This window comes from Nuphar pumila, chromosome 7 (genome assembly GCF_984573655.1).
Source record: "Nuphar pumila chromosome 7, dmNupPumi1.hap1.1, whole genome shotgun sequence".
NCBI lineage: Eukaryota > Viridiplantae > Streptophyta > Magnoliopsida > Nymphaeales > Nymphaeaceae > Nuphar > Nuphar pumila.
In genome coordinates this window covers 127,654,016-127,677,893 of record NC_143255.1, presented here as the reverse complement: position 1 = coordinate 127,677,893, position 23,878 = coordinate 127,654,016, and the positions used below count along the sequence as shown (strand labels likewise).

General features: G+C 40.7%; 1 protein-coding gene across 3 annotated transcripts; it reads right to left on the bottom strand.

Annotated features, from left to right (window-relative positions):
* Positions 1 to 2,522: 2,522 nt before the first annotated feature.
* LOC149833442 (large ribosomal subunit protein bL27c-like) lies at positions 2,523 to 23,534 on the bottom strand. Of its 3 annotated transcripts, none has more exons than XM_090012842.1 (4): positions 23,094 to 23,524; positions 3,438 to 3,539; positions 3,074 to 3,285; positions 2,523 to 2,932 (listed from the first exon to the last, which is right to left on the bottom strand). In XM_090012842.1, the coding sequence occupies exons 1-3, from the start codon at positions 23,388 to 23,390 to the stop codon at positions 3,112 to 3,114; spliced, it is 573 nt and encodes a 190-aa protein (XP_089868968.1). In that variant the 5' UTR covers positions 23,391 to 23,524; the 3' UTR covers positions 2,523 to 2,932; positions 3,074 to 3,111. The 3 variants fall into 3 exon arrangements, with proteins under 3 accessions (XP_089868968.1, XP_089868969.1, XP_089868966.1); XM_090012843.1 differs by having other exon boundaries at positions 3,089 to 3,285; XM_090012840.1 differs by lacking the exon at positions 2,523 to 2,932 and having other exon boundaries at positions 2,952 to 3,285; positions 23,094 to 23,534.
* Between the last annotated feature and the right edge of the window lie 344 nt (positions 23,535 to 23,878).

Below are 23,878 nucleotides of genomic sequence, written 5' to 3'. Positions count from 1 at the left end.
TTGAACAAATAAGTCTTCACAGCAGAGCCCTGCTGCCATGAAATAAAAGATTTTTATAAGGTTTTATTTTCGAAAAATGCCTTCATTGTTTTGTTAATAATCAGAAGCACCTTTTAAATGTGTTACAACTAGCAGCTTGAGATGATGGATGTTTGACTTGAAATCACTGTACCACAAGTGACGGTTTCGTTTTCCATCAAGAGGGCTGTCAACCGGTCGATCTCAGGTTGGGTATCAGATCAAGCTGATTCTGTATCAAACTTGATTTGGGGTTTTTGACAAAGCCTAAATGGAAACGACACCAGAACTGGTTTCAGACCCAACTGAGCACAAGTTTAGATTTGGATTGCCCAGAACATCATTATTATCTAAAATTAGGTACTAACACCCTACTTCACATTAGGAACAACTTTATTCGCCTAGGAACCAACCAAATGAACTCAATCACGATCCTTGTTTTACCTCTGTCTAGATGCACTCTCTGACTTGGTTGCAGTATTGAAATTATATGAAAAGAGGTGCAAACTATAAGGGTTATGCAATGTTCTTGCACACTTTAAATGTGCTGCTTTAAATTGGCTTTAATACCCTGTCTATAGACTCTAAACATGGTGGGCTCAACTCAAGACCTCCATAAGTCCAAAGCTTAAGCCAAGTCTTCCACCTAAGTAATCCAACCGCGGGTCCAGTTCACAAAGTCTACGCTCACTAGCTAGCCACCCAATAGTTCTTTTAGACAGAGAAAGCTCGTCTTGCAACAAGACTAAGGGCCTGTTTGGAATCTCAGAGCTGGGATGGGCGTTTATGCATTTGGTGTTCCCGAGGCAAAATCTTGGTCAAACGCCCATGGTGGTTCCGTTTGAAATCTCAGCGCTAGGATGGGCTTTTATGCATTTGGGATGGGAAGTGAGGCCCTTTCTCCTTTGTATTTACACTGAAGGATGGATTTGGCAGATACCACCTGTGATGGCTGGCAAAGCAGCTGCCACTTCATCAAATGCATAAACTCCATAAACGCCCATCCCAACTACCGATCCCAAACAGGCCCTAAGGAACCATTATCACAACTCAGTTTTGTTACCAATGTATGAAGGAAACATCTCTAAATTAGTATATTTGTATGGTTAAGCTACATGACAAATTTGAGATTAAAAAAAAAAGGTGATCTCGTCAATGAAATAATTCAGATTTCAAGCATTCTAATTTAAGAATTCCATTTTGTGGACATATACAGCAAATGGCATTCATAAAATTTTGCAAAGAAGTTAGAAATAGCTAAAAAATGAAGAAAAAAAATACATCTTATACAAAACAAAATTAAGGTGGATGAATGCATTCTTCCATGAGCACAAAAGGATTACATCATATTGAACTCCCAAAATATGGGACTGATGAAGACTCTGAAGGAAAGAATACATGTGGGCACATGAAAGATTTTGGCTCCTAAGTCACAAGTTCCTCATGTAAGGATGATATGGCATGACAATGATTCATCCTTTGAAGAGGCAACTAAAGGACATGCTCATTTCCGTGAAGGGTGAATAGATCAAATGGTTCAACCAAATACCATCAATCTAATAGCATGATGGTAGCATATTGTGCGCAATATGATATTGAGGCCATCCCAAACTGGTGGTTGAAGGTGATACTCTTGCAGAAGGCTTGAAAACAGAGATACTAACGTTCTTTCAGGGAAACACTGAACACATCATCAAGTGTTACCATATTAAATGGAATTGATCAGCTTAGATATGTCCCACTTAGAATAAGACTGGGTGGACATAGGAGAGCATATGGCAGAGATCAGTTTATATAATGCAACACGCTTATGCTTTCCCTATGGGACGACAATAAATGTCCCTTTCTCATGACACTTCATTTTAAGCTCTGTTTGGGAGCTGGAGATGGGGAGTAAATAAATGCTACCTATTGATTTTTGGAAGCCAGGTTTTGGGAGATGGGAAGGGATCGGGTGGAAAAGAGAGTGAAGATGGGCTTTTTCAACTACATCCTCACAAGGATGTAGTTGACAACTCCACTGTCCATTTTCTTCTCTCCAACACCGGGTTCCCAAACAGAGCCTTGATAAATTTTATTCTGTTAATTTCTGAAAAATAAATCCAAGCAAGCTTTACTGGTATCCAACTTTCTAAGGTCTGCTCCCATCAATTAATGCAACTTGAAATAACAATACAAGTGGCATCATGATTTGTAAAAACAAATAAATCTCTTTACTGAAATCATATGTTTTAACAGCTTCAGATAACATATCTGTGGATATGTGAGTCAACAAGGAGATGTCTTTCTTTCTGAGCAATCAGATGTTCATGAACGGTTACACAAAAGCTAAGCCAAAGAACAGCATATCCATTATATAAAAGAATAAGTAATTCATAAATGATTATCACTATAACAATACAAGTGGCATCATGATTTGTAAAAACAAATAAATCTCTTGACTGAAATCATATGTTTTAACAGCTTCAGATAACATATCTGTGGATATGTGAGTCAACAAGGAGATGTCTTTCTTTCTGAGCAATCAGATGTTCATGAACGGTTACACAAAAGCTAAGCCAAAGAACAGCATATCCATTATATAAAAGAATAAGTAATTCATAAATGATTATCACTATATTGAAGAATCTTTTATCTTTTCCCTTCCCTTGTGCTCCAATAGACGGAATTTGTCATTTTCATTCTCATTTTGCTTCAGCATATACAAAATTTTGGTTGTTTTAATTAGACTTTCTCACTAGAGAACCTTTCTATAATACTCTGCTTTGCTCTGTTTTTTCATTATGTTTTCCTCTTTGGTTCTATACCTTAATGCTATGAAATGATACCAAAGGTTTTCTTTTGGTTTTCCCCTTGCGTTTAGCCACTTCAGTACAACATTTTCCAAATATTCCGTGCAAAAGTGAAAGGCAGCCTATTTCCAAACAAAAAGGTAATTAATGAGGATGTATATGCATTCTATGTACATTGAAACATCTAAGAAAAATGAAAGCATCTTTTTCCATTATCTGGCCTTCTTACATATATAAAAAAACAACAAACTGGATGCACTAACAAGATGAAGCTTTACCTCCATAGCTTATCAAGTTCAAGTCAAACAGCTGCATCTTCAGAACCCTGCTCTTTCGAAGCCAAGACCAATTGAGAGGTCAAAGTGCCTTCTTTTCTAGATTTGAGGCGCTCCCTTTGGAGACGGAAATACTCCCTTCGTCTTGCCTTGTAACTATTTGGGTTTTCAGGTTGAGCAATACGTGGGTAAACACTCACCTGTCCCACCATAACGAGCAAGAATGTCACAGATATCATTAGCTATGCATGATTGTACGCCTCAGAGGCGAAGCGCAGGCTCAACGCCTCGCTTCGCCTCATCGCATTTAACAACCTTGCATGATTCTCTTGAACTTTTTTTATCATTTTACCTTTTTCCTGTCTGGTCCAAATTTCTCAAACTTGACCAGTCCATCTATCAAAGAAAAGATGGTATGGTCCTTGCCAATTCCAACATTTTTCCCTGGGTGAAACTGAATCAAACAGTACATCAGTTATAAAGAAGCCATAATTCGATGATTGAATAATTACAGCATCAGAAAGAAGTCAAGAACTAATTGAGATTCCTACATTGGAGGACTTAAAAGATGTCAGAGTCTAGAAAATTATGTGCATCACAGAACAAAATGAACAAGAAATTTCAGACAACAGAATAAAATGACATGCATGTGATATTGAAAAGACAAGTAAATATTTAAAAACAAATGAATAGACATTGATGGACAAGGTGCACATTGAAGCAATACTAGAAATTGTTCACTCGTACAACCACACAGAAGGCCACATTTGTTAAAAAATTAGAAGGTAGGAGCATAACAACTAGGGCAGGTAAAGATGAATGAAACCAGCTTGCACTGTTCAAGAATTAGTAGATAATGGTAAAAAAATGTTACCTACATAATAATGGCTATATGTTAAACTTAAAATTATTAAAGATGAAACTTTTAATTTTAAATAAACTTGTAACAGATTTGTCTCCAGGATTTGAAAATTGATTTCTTTTTGAGAAATTCATATTTGAAAATAATAAATTTCTAGGCATACTATAAATTTACTCAAGAAAATGAAAATATTTCCAGTGAGCCAAGAAACAGGAAAAATCACTTAAACGTAAAAAATAACAGGGGAATTTTTGCTATGCGAAAAGAAAAAAAGGAAGCAGCTCAATCCACCTAAGGGCACCAACAAGTCAAATCTAACAATAGTTCTCAAATAAACATGGCAGAAATCAAATTTGATTTGCATATAACCAATGTTCAGAAAAATGCAAAATCGTGAGAACAAGACACTTGGTGAATCAGGGTCGAAAGAGATAGGTTAGGTCACACTAACATAACCAAGGGGTCTCGAGTTTGAATCCCACAAGGGTCAACCCCAAGCTTTCCTATCCCAAAGAAAAAAAAAGATACTTAGGGGGCCACAAACAGATAGATTTTTTTTGGGCATAGGACAAATAGATTTTGTATCTGACACAGCTACATATGGAAAAATAGCATAAATTGTTTTAGATGAGAAACACGGCATATTGATATCTGTTACTGATATCATTTGGGGTAGGAAGAACTGGTTTGGGACAATTTAATGAGCACAGGTTGCAGTTTAGATGAAAAAGCAAATGATACAGCAAGCAAAAGTTAAATAGGCGAATGAATAACAAAATCAGCACATGATCATGAGCACCATTACAAAATGGAACAGGGTCTCTAGTCCATCTATCACTGTTTCAGATATATTGTTAGGTTGGGTTTGGAGATCCAATTTCATTGCCTAAATTGGAAAACTGTGCTTATTATCTTAGAACACAAAATTGTGCTCCAGCATGGAATCAACATGCATCAGATATGTCTAAGACACAAATTCAAAATATATTATCACATTGCAACAACACAAAAAAAGGATGTTAAATAAAAATTACAAATTTAAAAAATAAAAACTTTATTAATTAAACTTTTAGTCAAAATATATAAAATAAAAAATATATGTTTGACACTTTTACCAAATAAAAATTACAACTAACAAGCAATCTAATTGAACACACATAAGCAAAATCTAATTTTGAAACACAAACTTAAGTCATAATGTTCATGATTCATGATAAATAGAATAAAATTCTAAATTTATTTAAAAATAAAAAAACACATTTGACTGCTTTACAAAAGAATATTACAATTAATACAAAATTGAATTGAAGACACATAAGCAAGAAACATATAATTTGAAAATGTTGAAGCACAATCTTAGTCTTAATGTTCACAACATAATAAGTTTATAAATTATAATTCATTATAATACAGAAGACAATATCAGTATTTTCAGTAGGAATGCACAACGAAACGAGCTGGCTTGGGCTCGGCTCGGGCTTGGCTCGTGGATCGTCCGTGTTGTAAACGAGCCGAGCTTGTACGTTGGTCGAAGGCTCGAACAAGCAAACGAGCCGAGCTTGATCAACCGGTCGAGCTTGATAAAGCTCGTCCAGGTCGATAAGAATCGGTTCACTTAAACAGATATTTCAGACCTGACCCGTCCTGCCCCGCCCGTTACAGGTAGTTTGAACCCATCTCGCCCCTTTTAACCATGTTGAACTAGGGTTTGGATTTTCGTTTCAGCTTTCGCAGAATCGCACCCTTGCAGTCGCAGCAACCTCCCATCTCCCCCTCACCTCACCCTCGCCGGTCGACGCCCCTTCGCCCTTCGCCCACCACTAGGCCAGTGAGGCCACCACCACACTCCCAGTGCGGCGGTGCCATCGCCCTTGTGCTTCCCCCTCCCAACAGTTTGTTGAACTAGGGTTTGGGTTTGTGTCGCCCTTTTCATTTCAAATGTCGCAAAAATCACACTCTCACAGTCGCAACAACCTCCCAGCTCCCCCCCCCCCCCCCCCCACCCCCCCACCCCCCCACCCCCCCACACACACACACACCTCGCCCTGATGTTGCCGCCCGTCACCCACCACCACCAGGCCAGTGAAGTCACCACCACACTCGCGGTGCGGCAGTGCCATCGCCCTTATTTCTCCCCCTCCCAGCAATCCTACCACCACCACATGTGTGGTTGTGGGGCTATGCCAACCAACGATGCTCAGGATGAGCTTAATGAATCGAACCAAGTCGAGCCCTAGCCAACTCGGTCCATTACACTCAAGATGAGCTTAACAAACCAAGCCGAGCCCGAACACCAGTAGTTCAAGCTCAGGACGAGCTCGACTAGAGCTTGTACACATATTTGCTTGGGTGAGTCAAGCTTGTACACGCCAAGCTCGGCTCATGTGCATCCCTAGTTAACAGTATTGTATGATACAATATGATATAATCGTAGTATCGTCAAGGGAACCGGTGCAATTTGAGTCCTATATTGTATTCGGTACGATTATCGTACTGATACGATATGTATTGTATGATACATAGGGTGTATCGTACTGTATCATACAACACACCCCATATCATACGAGTTGAGCTTTTTTTTTTTACTTTTTCAACATCAAAAAAATGGTAACTGGCCACTTATAGGGAGCATTTTTTAGCCTCCAAGGGTCATTTTGACTTCGTTTTTTCATGTTCTCTCTCTCTCCAAACCCCTTTTCTAAGTCTACTCACCCTATTTTGAGATCAAATCTACCCTAAAATTTGAGGGTTTGCTAGATCTGAGCCCTAAAAGTGTGATTTGCCTCAAATCTCACCCATTTTCATCCTACCCAACATTTTTTTGGCTTCTAACTTATAAAATGAACCTTAAAGCCCTTCTTTTACCTGAAAACAACTAATTTTCATCCTACAAACTCTTTTTTTGGCTTATAACCCATAAAACTGAGTCATAATGGCGTGATTTATCCTAAATCCACCTATTTTCATCATACGCACACATTTTTGTGCCCTCTAACCCTCAAATCCGAACTCTAGAAGGTTTGATTCAACTTATTTGGAGCACGGCTGCATCAAGAGACCCGACATGAGATCATTGTACATTGGTTTATGAAGGAAATAGGATGTTAAACTGGGTGCAGCTATTGTAAGAGGCAAATTCATGGAGGCATTTATAGGATGAAGCCTCATTTAGTCGACACAAGGCTTAATACAGCCACATGGGCATCTAAGAATTTGCCAGATGCAATGAAATGGCAGATGCATGAGCTATTGAACGAATCTCAAAGGAGACAAAAAAAACAAGCAGTAGAAATTAGGGGCTACAATATGCCTCACTTTGGGAAAAGCCAGAAATGCCACATAAGGCATATGGGAAATCAATTGATAGCGTGACCAGCCCCACTGAAGAGGAGTTGAAGATTTTGAAGGACAAGCGGGTGGAGGTGGGGACAGGCTGCAGTGGTACTAGATGTGTGTCAATTCGTGATGGACCTGGTGGTAGTCGTAGGGGAAGAAAGGAAGGAGATAGAGGATTTACGAGTCCAGGACATGGGATTAATACCTATTTCTCACCTAGGACGACCCTTGGAGTCCAACTAGATATATGTTCTGTCATGGCCTCCAAGTAAATGATTGAGCAAGCAGATCTAGCAGTTGGGCATTTTTTTATGAGACTTGCACACCATTCAACACTGCAAACTCGTATCATTTTCAGGTTATGGCTGAAGCAATAGCCAATATAGGAGTCGGTTACAAAATGCCTTTTTATCACGTATTGAGGGGCGGGATTTTAAAGCAAGTTGTTGCAGAAGTAAATCAGTGGTGTGGTGAATTCAAAGAGTCTTGGAAAACTATGGGTTGTACCATCATGGCAGATAGATGGAGGAACAGGCAACAGTGAAATCTAGTAATTTTTTTGGTTTATTGTCCTAAAAGTGTTATATTTTTTAAATCCGTTGATATGTTAGACAAAAGATGGCAGAAAAGTTGTTTGTGGTTTTTATAGATGCGGTAGAGGATGTTAAGCTTTGAAATGTAGTCCAATTCATTACTAATAATGCAATAAACTTTAAAGTTGTTGGATTAATGGTGCAAGAGGAAGATAAATGTTTTGTTTGGTGTCCATGCGCAGCACGCATTGCATTGATCTCATGCTTGAAGATATTGGTGAGATTGAAGGCAATTCATAGTGCATTGAAATGTGCAACAAAGTAACAAAATTCATTTATAATCATTCAGTCATCCTAAACTTCATGAGTAAGTTTACCAAGAGAGCCGAGTTGATAAGCCCTGCATTGATAAGGTTTGCTACGAATGTTTTGATTGTACAGAGCTTTGTCACTCGTCAAAATGAGTTAAAGAAAATGTTTGCTTCAGATGAGTGATTTGCAATGAATATTACGTAGAAACCTATTAGAGTTGGATAGTGGAGATAGTCTTCTCTATAGAGTTTTGGAAGAGGTTTAGTATGTTTTTGAGGATGATAGTGTCACTTGTGAAAGTGTTGAGGAAAATGAACAGTGATGAGGCTCCAGTTATGCCCTACTTGTATGATGATATGGACAGGGCAAAAGAGCATATTAGAGAAATTTTCAACAGCAAGAAAGAGTATTATATACCAGTTTGGAGAGTGATTGATAAGAGACGGACTCACCAACTCTATCAAGACATTCATGGTGTTGCCTCTTACTTTCAATCATACCATCAAATTCTCTCCCACATTTGTATATGATAGGGAAGTACAAACGGGTGTCCTGAATGAACTCCATTGAGAAACTTAAATGTAGATTATAGTCTCCAGAGACAAATTCATTTGGAGTTAACCAAGTATGAACAAAATGAGGGAAACTTTAAACAAAAGAACACACTCCAATTGCGTAACTCATTGTAATGCCCCAAAATTTCAAACTTGCGAACCTTTCAGAAAAATAGGCAAGAGACTAGAAGAAAATCTCTTTCCTTTCAGAGTTTGTTTATGTAATCAGCGGAAGATAATTCATTTGTTGAATTTAGAAAGGTAAGTTGACAACTTTGGGCACGTTAGCTAAAATAACAAAAACTCACTACACATGTTACTTGCAAAACACTTGGAAAAGCCACTTTCATTTAAAGAAGTTTCCAAATAGTATAAAATTCGGATATCCAAAGGAAAATCCGTGACAAAACCCAAAAACGTCCAGGACGCGAGCTAAGAGCAGAAAAAAAAAATCTTGAAGTCATATTGTCATCGCCCGTGGTGTACCTAATCATCACTTGTACCCATAAAATGGGTTAGTTTGCGAAAAACTAGTAGGTGCACAAGAGACACTACAGAAAACTGAATTAAAAGAATTTAATTCAGCATGCTAAGCAGTTTATAGCAGATCAGCAGTTAAACCGGAAAGCAGTTCAAAGCAAGTAAGCAGTGCAACTGTCAAACGCAACATGACGATTCATTTGATCGTAAGTTATAAAATACTACACAACTAGCAAGTCTTATGACCTATCAACCAGTGTGAACAGACTTATGTTTCGATAATACTGGTCTGCGGGTACGCAGGTACACGCAAATGCAATCATAAAAACAATTGAGACTAGTTCAGGTGTTTGTTATTATATGTATTTTCAATAACCCGAATAGCTAGTTGAGTCCGCTCCAAAGGAGACGGCTTTCAGCCGAGAGAGGATTCTCCAAAGGCAGTTACTTGTCAACGGATGCATTCAACTTCTGCAGAAGTCCATGGGATCTAGCACCTAGGATAATGTCTGGTAGTTCATTTTCCCTAACTCCAATGACTGAGGAAGCTAGATCTTTACCCGTGGGGTGGTTGTTAACAACCTATCCATTGGAGTTTTTGTACTGATCCATCATCTCCCTTGATAGAAACAAAGGGCGAATGGGTGCATTAGGCGTTGTTTAACGACCCATTCTACATAATCTGGTCTTTCAACCGCTCGAGCATCTTACCTGTGAAGGCGATCAATCACCATTTTATATGAATACAACATTGTGCATTTAGCACTATTCGAGGTTGCACGACCATCTCATCTGATCATCGCAGTACTAACATGCAGTGCACGACTACAAGTATTTTAGGATAAAAGGGATATAGTTCCTCAATAGTAGCCTCAACAAAAGTATTTCGCAAAGATGTAATGTTTCTCAAACTTTACTTTTGACATTATTTATCTTTTGAAACAGCCAACAGCTTGTGCCAACATTTGGCATGCGATTTTCTAAAATCTCATCCGCTATCGTGGTATTTACATGCCTCGCATGACTCGATACCGGCCTCGATAAACAGAATACGGATTCTCAACAGCACCTTCTGCTAAGAAGTTCGCTCAAGCCCCAATTTGGGGTTACCCGAGATATGTCGGATAGACGAACAAAACCAGCCAATCACATCCTTCCAAATACTTCGATTTGGGCAGTCTTTGATGCTTTTGCGCAGCTCCCTAAATTCTCAAGTCTACTTTGCAAGACTGCTCACTCGAAAAGTCGGGATCCTTGCTATGGATCCCTCTCCTTAGACGAGGATGTATCGTTAAGCCCCCGACTCAACTCTAATCGCAAGAGAGAGAGCGGTAAATACCCCTTGTATCCTCCACGAAGAAGCCTTTTATAGAACATGCAATGAGCGAAAACTTGAGCATCATCTGCAATGGCAAGGCAGTAACAAAACATTTGCAAAAGCAGCTTGGGCGCAAAGCGCGACGGCAAAAGAAAGACATGACAGAAAGTAAAGGACAAGGATCGTGAAACCGCGCCCTTAAGTTAAATGCATACTCGTATATATATATATATATATATATATATATATATATATATATATATATATATATATATATATATATATAATTATCCTTTTTAGTTAATTGAACTCAATTCAATTGTCCAAGTCCTTCGTGCAATCTTCCCCTACCTTCGGGAGTTGCGAGATTGCTAGCGTCTGCGGGTGTAAGCGATGGACGGCTCGGGTCGTAGGGCGCGAGCGGGATCCGTCGTACGAGCTGCAAAAACGAGACGTCAACATGCTATCTCAATCAGAAAGGTAGAGAGGATAAGGGCATTGCCGCTGTCATGACGTGAAAGAAGCAGAGGCGGGGGCAGCGTGCCCCCAGCGAACCTGCTTTACATGCAAGAAATAGGGGCAGGGGTTGCGAGCCCCTGCTGACCCGCTATCAACAAGAACAGGGAGGCAGGGTGTTGCACCCCTGTCTGTCGATTGTTCAGACAAAGGCAGAGGTTATGCCCCTACCTGATGAAGGCAAGGAGAGAGGCGGGGCCTTCGCCCTTGCCTTTCGGAAAGTACAGAGGCAGGGAGCTTCGCTCCTACCTGCCGAAAACTGGCGAAGGCAAGGACAATGCCCTTGCCCTAAAGAAGAGGGTGCAGGGAGGGGGCTCAGTCCCTCCCCTGCCCAAACCAAGGGAGGAAGGGGTCTCGGCCCCTCCCCAGCGAAACAGGGAGGGAGTCAACCCCTTCCCTGCACAATAGACAAGCAGGGAGGGGCTCGACCCCTCCCCCTATGTAATTGACAAGCAGAGAGGGGCTCGATCCCTCCCCTAATACCAAGGGACCGAGGAGGGGGCTCAACCCCCTCCTTAAGCATACTACGAGGGCAGGGAGGGCTCGACCCTCCCTGTGGAAAAGAAGAGACAGGGAGGGGTCTCGACCCTCCCTGGTGAAAACAAAAGGGCAGGCAGGGGGCCCAAAAACCCCTGCCACAACCCTTCTCACAGGCGGCAGGGGTTTTACCCCTGCTGACCTGTCGGCAAAGTGGCAGGGGCTAAAACCCCTGCCGAACGTCCATTCGCTGCCGTAAAACACTGACAGGCAGGGGCTTTTGCCCCTGTCGATCGACGGAAGGAAGAAGAAAAGTAGAGAAAAAATAAGAAGAAAAGAAAAGAAAAGGGGAAAAGGCGGCAAAGGGGTGCGCACCTGGGCTGTCAACCTTGGGTTTTCGGAAGGGAGCTCGGGTCGAGGTCGCATGTGCTGATCCCGTCAACAGGAGAGGTGAGGGGTGGTCACCTGAGGGCTGCCGGACAGGAGGTCGTCGACGTTGTCATCGGCGTTGGCAGACGAGCGAGAGAGAGCGATAAACAAAGAGGGAAAGAGGTGGTGGGTTGTCGGAGGGAAGGTCATCGGCATCGTCATCGGAGGTCATTGCTCGACAAATGCAAGGAGAGTGGGAGAGGGGGTCGGGTACCGAGAGAGCGAGAAGGGAAAGGGGGAGAGTGCAGAGAAAACGAGAAAGCGAGAGGGAAAAGGGGTTTCGTATTTGAAACCCCCCTGCTTCGCTGCCTTTACTAGGCAGAGAGAGGCGGTGGCATCGGGTCGGGTCGGGTCGGGTCCGGATCCGATAATTTATTTATTTTTTATCTTTCTTGGGTTTTACATCCTACCCTCCTTAAAACAATTTCGTCCGCGAAATTTCTGTTGCAATCATTGATCAAAATACAAGTCGGGGTATTTTTCCCTGATCTCTGACTCTGGCTCTCATGTACATTCTTTTGTTCCATGGTGCTGCCAACGCACCTTCACAGGAGAAATCATTTTTGACCTGAGCACTTGGTCTCGACGATCAATGATTGTCACAGGCCTTTCCTCGAACGTCAAGTCCTTTTGAATGTTTGCATCATCGTAATAAATGATGTGCGACGGGTCGTGAACGTATCTTCTCAGCATAGATACGTAGAAGACGTTGTGGATCTTAGCGTACTGAGGAGGCAACGCAACTTGATAAGTCGCCTCACCGATCCGATCCAAGATCTCAAATGGTCCGACGAATCTGGGACTTAGCTTTCCCTTTTTCCCGAACCGGAAAACGCTCTTTGTAGAAGATACCTTTGTTAAAATATATATATATATATATATATATATATATATATATATATATATATATATACATCCGTATATATATAAGTATATGTATACATATATGTATATATATATACATATTCTATATATATATACATATACTTATATATATATATATATATACATCCGTATATATATAAGTATATGTATACATATATGTATATATATACATATTCTATTTTATTGAAATACCCGATAGGGGTATTCTTGTAATTCAATCAATGTACTTTTTTATTTTTATTTTTTATCTTTTTTCTTTTTTCTTTTTTCTTTTTTCTTTTTTCCTTTTTACTTTTTCCTTTTTTGTTTTTTATTTTCTTTCTTTAGGATGACCACAAGGGGCCCCACTCTTGTAGTCGTTGGGGCCCCAACGGTCAGATTTCTGACCGTTGGAGCTCCCAACGACTACAAGGGAGCCCCCTTGTAGTCTCTTCTTTAGTGCCTCCCTCCTCTATAAATAGAGGAGGTGTTCTCCCTCTTATGTATGGGTTTTATACCCCTCTCTTCCTTTCTTCAATAATATCCAACTTATGACTTTAAGTCATTTCCATATTTGAGAGTTTTTGTGTGTGCACATTCGGTGTTTGTGTTCTTGGCTCTAGTGATCACTCTTAAAGAGTGACACTTGCTCTATTGGTGCTTCCGCCTCTTTTCATTACATGGTATCAGAGCTCGGTTGGTGATTGGCCTTTTCTTTGGAACGTGTGACTCATTTTTTGAAGAAAGGAAGGACTTGTTGGTGCCAATGGAACGTGACTCTAAAGTGGAGCTTTCTTTTAAGCTAAATGGGTCCAACTATCTCATGTGGGCCTCCGCTATGAAAAATCATCTTAGAGGTAAGAAACTTTTGGGTTTTGTTATGGGAACTACTCCCGAACCCTCTCTTGTTCTCACCAAGATCGAAAATGAAGTTGAAAAAGCTTTAGATGGCGATGAGCGCATCAAAGCTATTAATGATCATCAATCCAAAATTGAGGATTGGGAAAGTAACCATGCCAAAATCTTGGCATGGTTTATGAACAATGTTGACCTTAAAAATTGTGCTAATATAGCCAAATTTATAAGGGCCAATGAGGCTTGGTTTTTCCTTAAGGGTATGTATACCCAAAAGGATCTTGCTCGACAATTTTTTTGTCAAGAAAAAATCTGTTCCACCAAACAAATGGACATGAGTGTCCGGGACTATTTTAGCTCTTTAACTCCCCTTTGGGATGAACTTGCTCTTCTTGAGCCTAAGTGGGTGGCTCCGGAAGATATTGAATTAAGGAGGGAACAAATTAAAAAAGAACATTTCTTTCAATTTCTTCATGGTCTTCGCCCGGAGTTTGAACAAGTAAGGGCATCTCTTCTCCATAGAAGCAAAGCCTTACCTATTGAAGATGCCCTCGCCAAAATATGTCAAGAAGAAACTCGACTTGGCTTAAGCATCAAGAGTGATGAAGTTTTGGCCGTTTCTAGGCCTGGATCAAATGTTAAAGCGTATAGACCTCCCCATTTTAACAAAAATAATAATGGGCCTAGAAGGGGAATAATATGCCATTATTGTAATGAACCAGGTCACATTAGACCGGCTTGTCCAAAACTCAAAGGAAAGGTTGCCGCGGTTGGGGAAACTTCTCCGAAGAAGGAAGAAAGTACCAAAGAAGGAGATATCAAAGAAACTTTAAATCACATCTCTGAAGTTCTCCAACATCTTCTCAAGACTTCTCCTTCAACATCCGGGGCCGCCATTGCCTACTCTTCATCTCCTCCAGGTATGTGGATACTAGACTCCGGTGCTTCTTTTCATATGACATCTCATAAAAATTCTCTTTCAAATATTTTTCCCGAACCTATATCTTCTTGTGTTTCAACGGCCGATGGTACATCACTAAAAATTGAAAGTATTGGATCACTTGATTTTAAAAACTTTTTTGTTCCTAAAGTAAGAATCGTTCCTAAAATAAATTTAAATCTTTTTTCCGTCTCAAATCACCGATCACGGATGCCAAGTCTCTTTCTCACCTAAGGATTGCACCGTGCAGGATCTCCAGTCAGGGAAGCTGATTGGGCAAGGCCATAGAAGGGGTGACCTCTACTTTATGGATTTTTTGACTCTTCCATCTAAGCCATCGTGCAATCTTGTAAAAGACAAAAGTATTGGAATATGGCATGAGAGACTTGGCCATCCAAATTTTGTAAAAATGTCTCTTTTTCGGTTTTTGAACAATACTTTTAAAGACAATCACATGACTTGTAAAGATTGCATTTTTGGAAAATATAAAGCTATTCCATTTCCACAAAAAAGTTACTTTACCACTCGGCCATTTGAACTTATTCATTCCGATGTGTGGGGACCTTCCCCTATTTTGTCTAAAGGAGGTTTTTCGTATTATGTGGTATTTATTGATGATTTTACTTGATTCACGTGGATTTACTTCCTAAGTCGCAAATCCGAAGTTTTTTCCTTCTTTAAAGAATTTCATGCAATGGTCAAAAACCAATTTTTGGGAAATCTATCTATTCTTAGATCTGATTCGGGAGGCGAATATATGTCCAATGATTTTCAAAAGTATTTGAAAGAAAATGGAATTTTCCACCAACGTTCTTGCCCCAACACTCCGCAACAAAATGGACTTGCGGAAAAAAAGCATAGGCATATAATAGAGACTACAAGAACGTTATTAATCTCAAGAAACATTCTAAAATCCTTTTGGGCTGAAGCGGTTCTAACCTCTACATATCTTATCAATAGAACTCCTTCGTCCTCTTTGAAAAATCTTTCTCCATTTGAAAAACTTTACAATATGTCTCCCGATTATAAAAGACTAAGAATTTTTGGATGTAAATGTTTTGTTTTAACTCACAAGAATGATAAACTTCCCCCTAGGGCTATTGAATGTATTTTTTGGGGATATGGCGAAAAACAAAAAGGGTATCGATGTTTTGACATACTTAAAAACAAGCTTTATATCTCTAAAGATGTCACATTCCTTGAAGAGGAAAGTGGTTTTTCGCACCAACCGAATGAAAATATTGATTATTCATTCTTATTTGACTTATTGCCTAAAGAAAACATCATAGATGATCATATTGATCCTAATGAATCACTTAGTGAGATCTTGTTGAACATCCAAGCGATGATCAAAACTTAGAAGAAAATATTTCAAGACAAATTCAAGTCTACTCTAGAAGGAATGAAAGGAATCCTCCTTGTGCCCTTAAAAAATTTTCCCAAAATGAGTCCATCGAAGAGACTTCTCAAAGAAGATCAAATCGGATTTCCAAAATACCAAATAGATTTGTTTCTTATGATTCTTTTTCGCCTAACTTTCGAGCATGCCTACTTGCTCTTTACTCTTTTCATGAACCATCTCATTACAATGATGCTAAGCAATATGCTCATTGGAATGAAGCTATGCAACTTGAACTTAATGCTCTTAAAAAGGCACAAACTTGGGAAATCATTGATCCTCCCAATGGCAAGAAACCCATTGGATGTAGATGGGTTTTTAAAGTAAAAACTAAGAGTGATGGTTCATTGGAAAGATATAAGGCTAGGTTGGTAGCCAAGGGATATGCCCAAGAGTATGGGGTAGATTATGATGAAACCTTTGCCCCCGTTGTTCGAATGACTAGTGTTCGAGCTCTTATTGCTATAGCCGCAGTTAAAAAATGGTCTATCTTTCAACTTGATGTCAAAAATGCCTTTTTGAATGGTAATTTAAATGAAGAAGTGTATATGGAACCGCCTCCATGTATGGATTTAAATGGAAAAAATTTGAAATTAAAAAAGGCTTTATATGGTCTTAAGCAAGCACCTAAAGCTTGGTATGATAGGTTTAGTAACGTATTAATAAATTTAGAATTTTCTTCTTGTTATACTGACACTGCTCTTTTTGTTAAAAGGACAGGTGACTCCATTATTATGCTTCTGTTGTATGTTGATGATATCATCATTACTGTGAATGACAAAAGGGGAGTAAATGATGTAAAGTCCATGTTAAAAGAAACTTTTGATATGTCTGACCTTGGTTATTTGAGATATTTCTTAGGGATTGAAGTGGCTTATTCCCCGCGAGGATACATCTTATCTCAGATGAAATTAGCTGCAGAAATTTGTGCCAAATCAGGAATATCTGATGAAAAGAAAGTTGAGACTCCCGAAGTCATTAATGCAAAACTGAGACTTGAAGATGGTGTTCTTCTTGAGGATCCAACCCCCTACCGTCAATTAATCGGATCTCTCACCTATTTATCCATCACACGTCCAGACATAGCTCATGTGGTTCATGCAGTAAGCCAGTTTCAGCATGCACCTACTTCGGTTCATATGGCAGCCGTATTGAGAATTGTCAGATATATCAAAAATACTATATCTAAGGGACTCTTCTTATCCTCTTCCTCCTCTCTTGACTTAACTGCTTTTACTGATGCTGACTAGGGAGGAAATCCCAATGATCGTATCTCAATAACGGGTCTTTGTATTTTTTTAGGTGAATCCCTCATTTCGTGGAGATGCAAGAAGCAGCAGAAGGTTTCACTGTCATCCACTGAAGCTGAATATCGGGTCATGGCAATGACAACTATGGAAATCGTATGGCTCAGAAGTCTCCTGGCTGACATGGGCGTCCCCATTTCCACTCTCACCAAGCTCTGCTGTGACAACAAAAGTGCGATATACATTGCTAGTAATCACACCTTTCATGAGCGGACTAAGCATATTGAAATGGACTGCCATTATGTTCGAAACGAATACCTCAGAGGGACTATCTCATTACCATATGTTACTTCAGAGCATCAACTAGCTGACTTCTTCACCAAGGTGCTCCCAACTCCACGATTCATGTTTCTCCTTAGCAAACTTTCGGTCTTCTCCCCGTAAAGTTTGAGGGGGTGTGTTAAAATATATATATATATATATATATATATATATATATATATACTTATATATATACATCCGTATATATATATAAGTATATGTATACATATATGTATATATATACATATTCTATTTTATTGAAATACCCGATAGGGGTATTCTTGTAATTCAGTCAATGTACTTTTTTTTTATCTTTTTTCTTTTTTCCTTTTTACTTTTTTCTTTTTTGTTTTTTATTTTCTTTCTTTAGGATGACCACAAGGGGCCCCACTCTTGTAGTCGTTGGGGCCCCAACGGTCAGATTTCTGACCGTTGGAGCTCCCAACGACTACAAGGGAGCCCCCTTGTAGTCTCTTCTTTAGTGCCTCCCTCCTCTATAAATAGAGGAGGTGTTCTCCCTCTTATGTATGGGTTTTATACCCCTCTCTTCCTTTCTTCAATAATATCCAACTTATGACTTTAAGTCATTTCCATATTTGAGAGTTTTTGTGTGTGCACATTCGGTGTTTGTGTTCTTGGCTCTAGTGATCACTCTTAAAGAGTGACACTTGCTCTATTGGTGCTTCCGCCTCTTTTCATTACAACCTTAACAAAAACCATATCTCCTATTGAGAAAATGAGCTCTCTACACCGACGATCGGTATAACACTTCTGCCGACTTTGCGTGGAACGAAGACGTTCCCTGATCATCTGCACTTGCTGAGTAGACTGTTGTAATACTATTGGAGAATCTTGTGTTTGTTCGCCGACCTCGTCCCAGTAAACAGGTAATCAACAAGGCTTCTCGTACAAGGCCTCGTACGGGGCCATTCCGATGCTAGCATGATAACTGTTATTGTACGTGAATTATGTCAATCCGGTATGAGAGTCTCATTCTCCCTTCCAATCCATCATGCAAGCTCGCAGCATGTCCTCAAAAATCTAAATCGTACACTCATATTGTCTGTCGGTCTAAGGGTGGAAGGCAGTGCTGAATTTCAGTTTCGTGCCTAAGGCCAACTGCAACTGCCCCCAAAACCTTAATGTTAACCTCGAGTCACAATCGGAGATGATTGACACAGGAACACCGTGCAATCTCACAATCTCTCGGACATAGAGGTTCGCCAAGTTGTTCAGTGACTGATTGAGGCGGACAGAAAGGAAATGTGCCGATTTAGTGAGTCGATCCACGATCACCCAAATCGCATCATGTTTCCTCCGCGTCCTCATGAAACTGGCGATGAAGTCCATTGTGATGTCCTCCCACTTTCATTGTGGAATCTCCATCTGTTGCATCACTCCGCCTGGTCGTTGGTGCTCGATCTTAATCTGTTTGCAAGTCAAGCACTTTGAGACGTACTCGGCTACATCTCGCTTCATTCCGCTCCACCAATATTTGCGCTGCAAATCTTTGAACATCTTCGTGCCGCCAGGGTGAATCGTGTACTTTGACTTGTAGGTTTCTGCGAGAATCTCATCTATCAAAATAGGATCTACTGGCACCCAGAGGCGATCCTTATGCCATACACTTCCTTCCTCACTCAGACAGAAGGGGGTATCGGCCTGTTGTGCTAGAGACTTTAGCTTTTCGTACTGCGCATCGATCTTTTGTCTGACAAAGATCTTGGCCAATAGTTCAGGTTGAACTACCATACTGGATAGACTGATCGAATTTTGAGTGACCGCAAACGGTTCCCACGATACCAGATCCTCGAACAGCTTCCACCCAGCGAACAACAAGTTAATGAAAATGCTGGGAGCCTTGAGGCTCAGGGCGTCGGCCACGACGTTTGCCCTTCCTGGGTGGTAGGACAGGGTGAAGTCGTAATCTTTGAAGAATTTCAGCCAACGTCGCTGCCTCATATTTAGCTCATTCTACGAGAACAAGTATTTTAGGCTTTTGTCATCTGTAAAAGCCTCGAACCGCTCCACATACAAATAGTGTCGTCATATCTTCAATGCGAAAACCACTGCTACTAACTCCAAATCGTGAGTCAGATAATTCTTCTCATGAATTTTAAGTTGGCGCGATGAATTTTAATTCTTCACCCTTGCCTATCGAAAAGTATAGAGGCACGGTGCTTCGCTCCTGCCAGCCGAAAACTGGCAAAGGCTGGGACGATGCCCCTGCCCTAAAGAAGAGGGTGCAGGGAGGGGGTTCAGTCCCTCCCCTGCCCAAACCAAGGGAGGAAGGGGTCTCGGCCCCTCCCCAACGAAACAGGGAAGCAGGGAGGGAGTCGACCCCTTCCCTGCGCAATAGACAAGCAGGGAGGGGCTCGATCCCTCCCCTAATACGAAGGGACCGAGGGGGGGGGGTGCTCGACCCCTCCTCCAGCATACTACGAGGGCAGAGAGGGTCGAACCCTCCCCTGTGTAGCTCGAAGGTAGGGAGGGCTCGAGCCCTTCCCTAAACAAATAAAGGCAGGGAGGGTCGAACCCTCCCCTGCGCAACAAAAAGGAGACAGGGAGGGCTTGACCCTCCCTGTGGAAAAGAAGAGACAGGGAGGGGTCTTGACCCTCCCTGGTGAAAACAAAAGGGCAGGCACGGGGCCCAAAAACCCCCGCCACAACCCTTCTCATAGGCGGCAGGGGTTTTACCCTTGCCGACCTGTCGACAAAGTGGCAGGGGATAAAGCCTCTGCCGAACGGTCATTCGTTGTTGTAAAAGATTGATAGGCAGAGGCTTTTGCCCCTGTCGATCGACGGAAGGAAGAAGAAAAGAAGTAGAGGAAAATGAAGAAGAAAAGAAAAGAAAAGGGGAAGAGGCGGCAAAGGGGTACGCACCTGGCCTGCCGAGTTTGGGTTTCTGGAAGGGAGCTCGGGTTGAGGTCGCCTGTGCCGATCCCGTCAACAAGAGAGGTGAGGGGTGGTCACCTGAGGGCTGTCGGACAAGAGGTCGCCGGCGACGTCGGCGGCATTGGCAGACAAGCGAGATAGAGCGAGAAACAGAGAGGGAAAGAGGCGGTGGGTTGTCGAAGGGAAGGTCATCGGCGGCGGCGGAGACCGCTGCTCGACAAACGCAAGGAGAGTGGGAGAGGGGGTCGGGTACCGAGAGAGAAACGAGAGAGCAAGAGGGGGAAAGGGGGAGAGTGCAGAGAAAACGAGAGAGCGAGAGGGGAAAGGGGTTTCGTATTTGAATACCCCCCCCCCCTGCCTCGCTGCCTTTACTAGGCAGAGAGAGGCGGTGGCCTCGGGTCTGGTCCTGATCCGATAATTTATTTATTTTTATCTTTCGTCGGTTTTACACTCATTGCGGTTAGGTATGCATTTGAAATTCAATGTTAGTATATTTAATTATATATTTTTTTTGTTGCAAGAATTTTCTCTCATGATATATTTTTCTTTCATTGGTTTAGATCAATGGTGGAATAGGTTTGGTGGAGATGCTCCGTAGTTATCTAAGTTTGCACAACTTATATTGAGTCAGGGATGCAGCGTGAGTGAATGCGAGAGAAATTGGAATTTTTTAATGCAACTACACAAAGAAAATGAATAGATTGGAGCACTCTCGATTAAATGATCTTATATTTGTCGCCTACAACATGAGATTGAAGCAAATGTATCATTAAGATACTTAGTGGATCTAATTTAATACAACTTGTATTCTAATTAATATCTGAATATTGTATACAACTACAAAGAGAATCAATAAGACGTCAGAGGAACAGCTATGATCCCATCAATACTGACAACCTCGATATATTGGATGAGTGGGTAGAAGAAGAGTCTGGTGTCTTGGATGATGATGAGGATTAGAGGTGACGGTTGAGATAGAGGATCGGGTGGATGATGACAATGATTATGTTGGCCCGGAAATGAATGGGGATGAAGGAGAAAAAGACAACTTAGAAGAATAAGATAATCATTTGAATATCGTTTTCGTTATAATTGATAGATTAGGATGCCTCATCTTTTGTTTTTTGGTTATGTAATATATAACTTTGATATCGAGCATTCATGATTATAACTTGTGACTTTTGTTAAATGTTTGTTAGGAGTGTCATCACTATCGTATCCAATGTTTTACTAGTGTATGTTTACATTTAATTACATAATGCATATGATCATGTTTTTTTCTATCACATTCGATAATTTTTCTGAATTTTTTGAAGATTTTTCTCTGTTTTTTGTAAATTTTCAGATTTTTTTGTGATTTTTAATTCAAGTTTTTCCCCGTATCTTATGATATGGTACGGTACGATATACCCGTATCTCAAGCTCATGCGATACTAGTTCTGATACGCTAATTATAACATTGAACAATATAATCGCTAGATGATGCCTGACTACATTTATTATGGATGAATGCATGCATTTTCTTGTTTTCCATTTCTCAATGTATATGCATGACGTTGAATTCACTAAATGATGTAAAATTGCATGTTTTCAAGCAAAATCATGGTGGTTATGAGCTCTGTTAGGTTCCAGGAGTCCCAACCAACCATTAAACACAAGCCAGGGTTCCGCAACTGAAAATTCCTCAAATTTGAGGGAAAGGACAACATCAAGTGGTGAAAATCAGGATTGTTCGAGGTAGGTTTTCTCAAAATTATTAATCATTACTTTCTTTCAGAAGCTTCTAAACAAGTCGTTTTTAAAAGGCTAGTTTTGGGAAACGATATCTTGATTCCTGGATTGAACCAAAGACACTTATTTTGACATGGATCAAGTTTACGCGTCGCTCCTGGTACCCCAAATTTCTTGCTTGATCAACAAAATTCATATGTCTATATTAACGTATCAATTTCCATTGGATGTATTCCCCCTTCCTAATACTTCTTAGTCATCCAACAGTCTATGCTACACACGCGTGTGTGTGTGTGTGCGCGCGTGTGTGCTTGTAGGCAAAACATTTGCCCAGTTCACTTACTGGTTGCATAATTTGTTCGTGTAAATACAGCAGCTCCTTGGGCATATCCGCATAATGTTATATGCACACTTCTATCATGTGACAGCAATATACACTTAGTTCAAAGAAAACGAAGAGTTCCACATTCAATCTCCAAATACCATAATCTTTTATGAAGTGTATGAAATATGAGATTATATATAGCATAAGATCAACACTGAAAGAGATGCGGCATCCTACAATTCAATCTAAACTACAAACCATTCCATCTTATAACTGCGAGAGGAAAATCACAAAAAGCACCCTTAAGTATAATAATAAACGCAATATGAGGAGTTACACAACCTCCATTATGACAGCACTCAAGTCATTGAGTTGCACTGAACTTGTATCACGATTACGTTCAAGAAAACATTAAAAACGATCTTTTTTCCACGTTTAAGCTTTGAAAAAAAAAGGGGGGGGGGGGGGGGGGTGGCAGATTTTCAAAAAATACTGAATATTGAAAACTTCTTATTCAGAATGATGATCGCCTAGAATTTCCGGTTATACTGAACTCCAGGAACCATCTTTCCCCAAATTGAAACCCGCAAATTCTCAAAGAACGAGCTCCTTACCTTAGTTCCGCGTTGTCTAATGATGATCGCCCCCGGCTTGGCGACCTGATCACCGTAGATCTTCACTCCGAGCCTCTGCCCTCTGGAATCCCGGCCGTTCTTCGTGCTGCCGGCTCCTTTTTTGTGCGCGGCCTCGATCGATAGAGGAGATCTCAAAGGAAACGACACGCTGCATTTGTTATTGAGAGTAGACGATCCAAAATCGCCTCTCAGGTAGGAAGAGGAAGAGCTCGGGCTCACCGAAAACCCCCGGAAGGCTCCAGCCAAGCTGAAGCTAACTGATGCAGTAGAACTCATTCTTTCTCTTCCCCCTCCGTCTCCTTTGACCCTTGGTTCTGCAGACCGATCAAAAAAGAAGACGAAAATGAGATCGCTTCTTTTCCTCTCCCCTGAGAGAGAGAGAGACCTTATCTCCTCGGGGACGACGCAGACGAACGTTTGGCGCCTGGCCGGCACACTGCAGTATCTTATTTATGAAGCAAGCGGGTCGGACTGGAACGGGTCAGGGTTGACCCGATACTGTATCCGAGTTTTAGGTTTTTGAGCTTAGGTCACAAAGATACGTCTACATGAGAACTCGTGACGCGAGTTCGACTTGCAAGTTCGATAACTTTTTTGGGAAATAGGATGAGAGAACATGGATTTTCCTATTTTTTTAACGATATGAAATCATTTGTTAATATTTTAGTAGTAAATAATGAATTTTATTGAAATATTTTTAAGATATTAAAATATTATTAATAACATTAAAATAAATGTCTGTCTGCATGTGTGTCTGCGCTGCC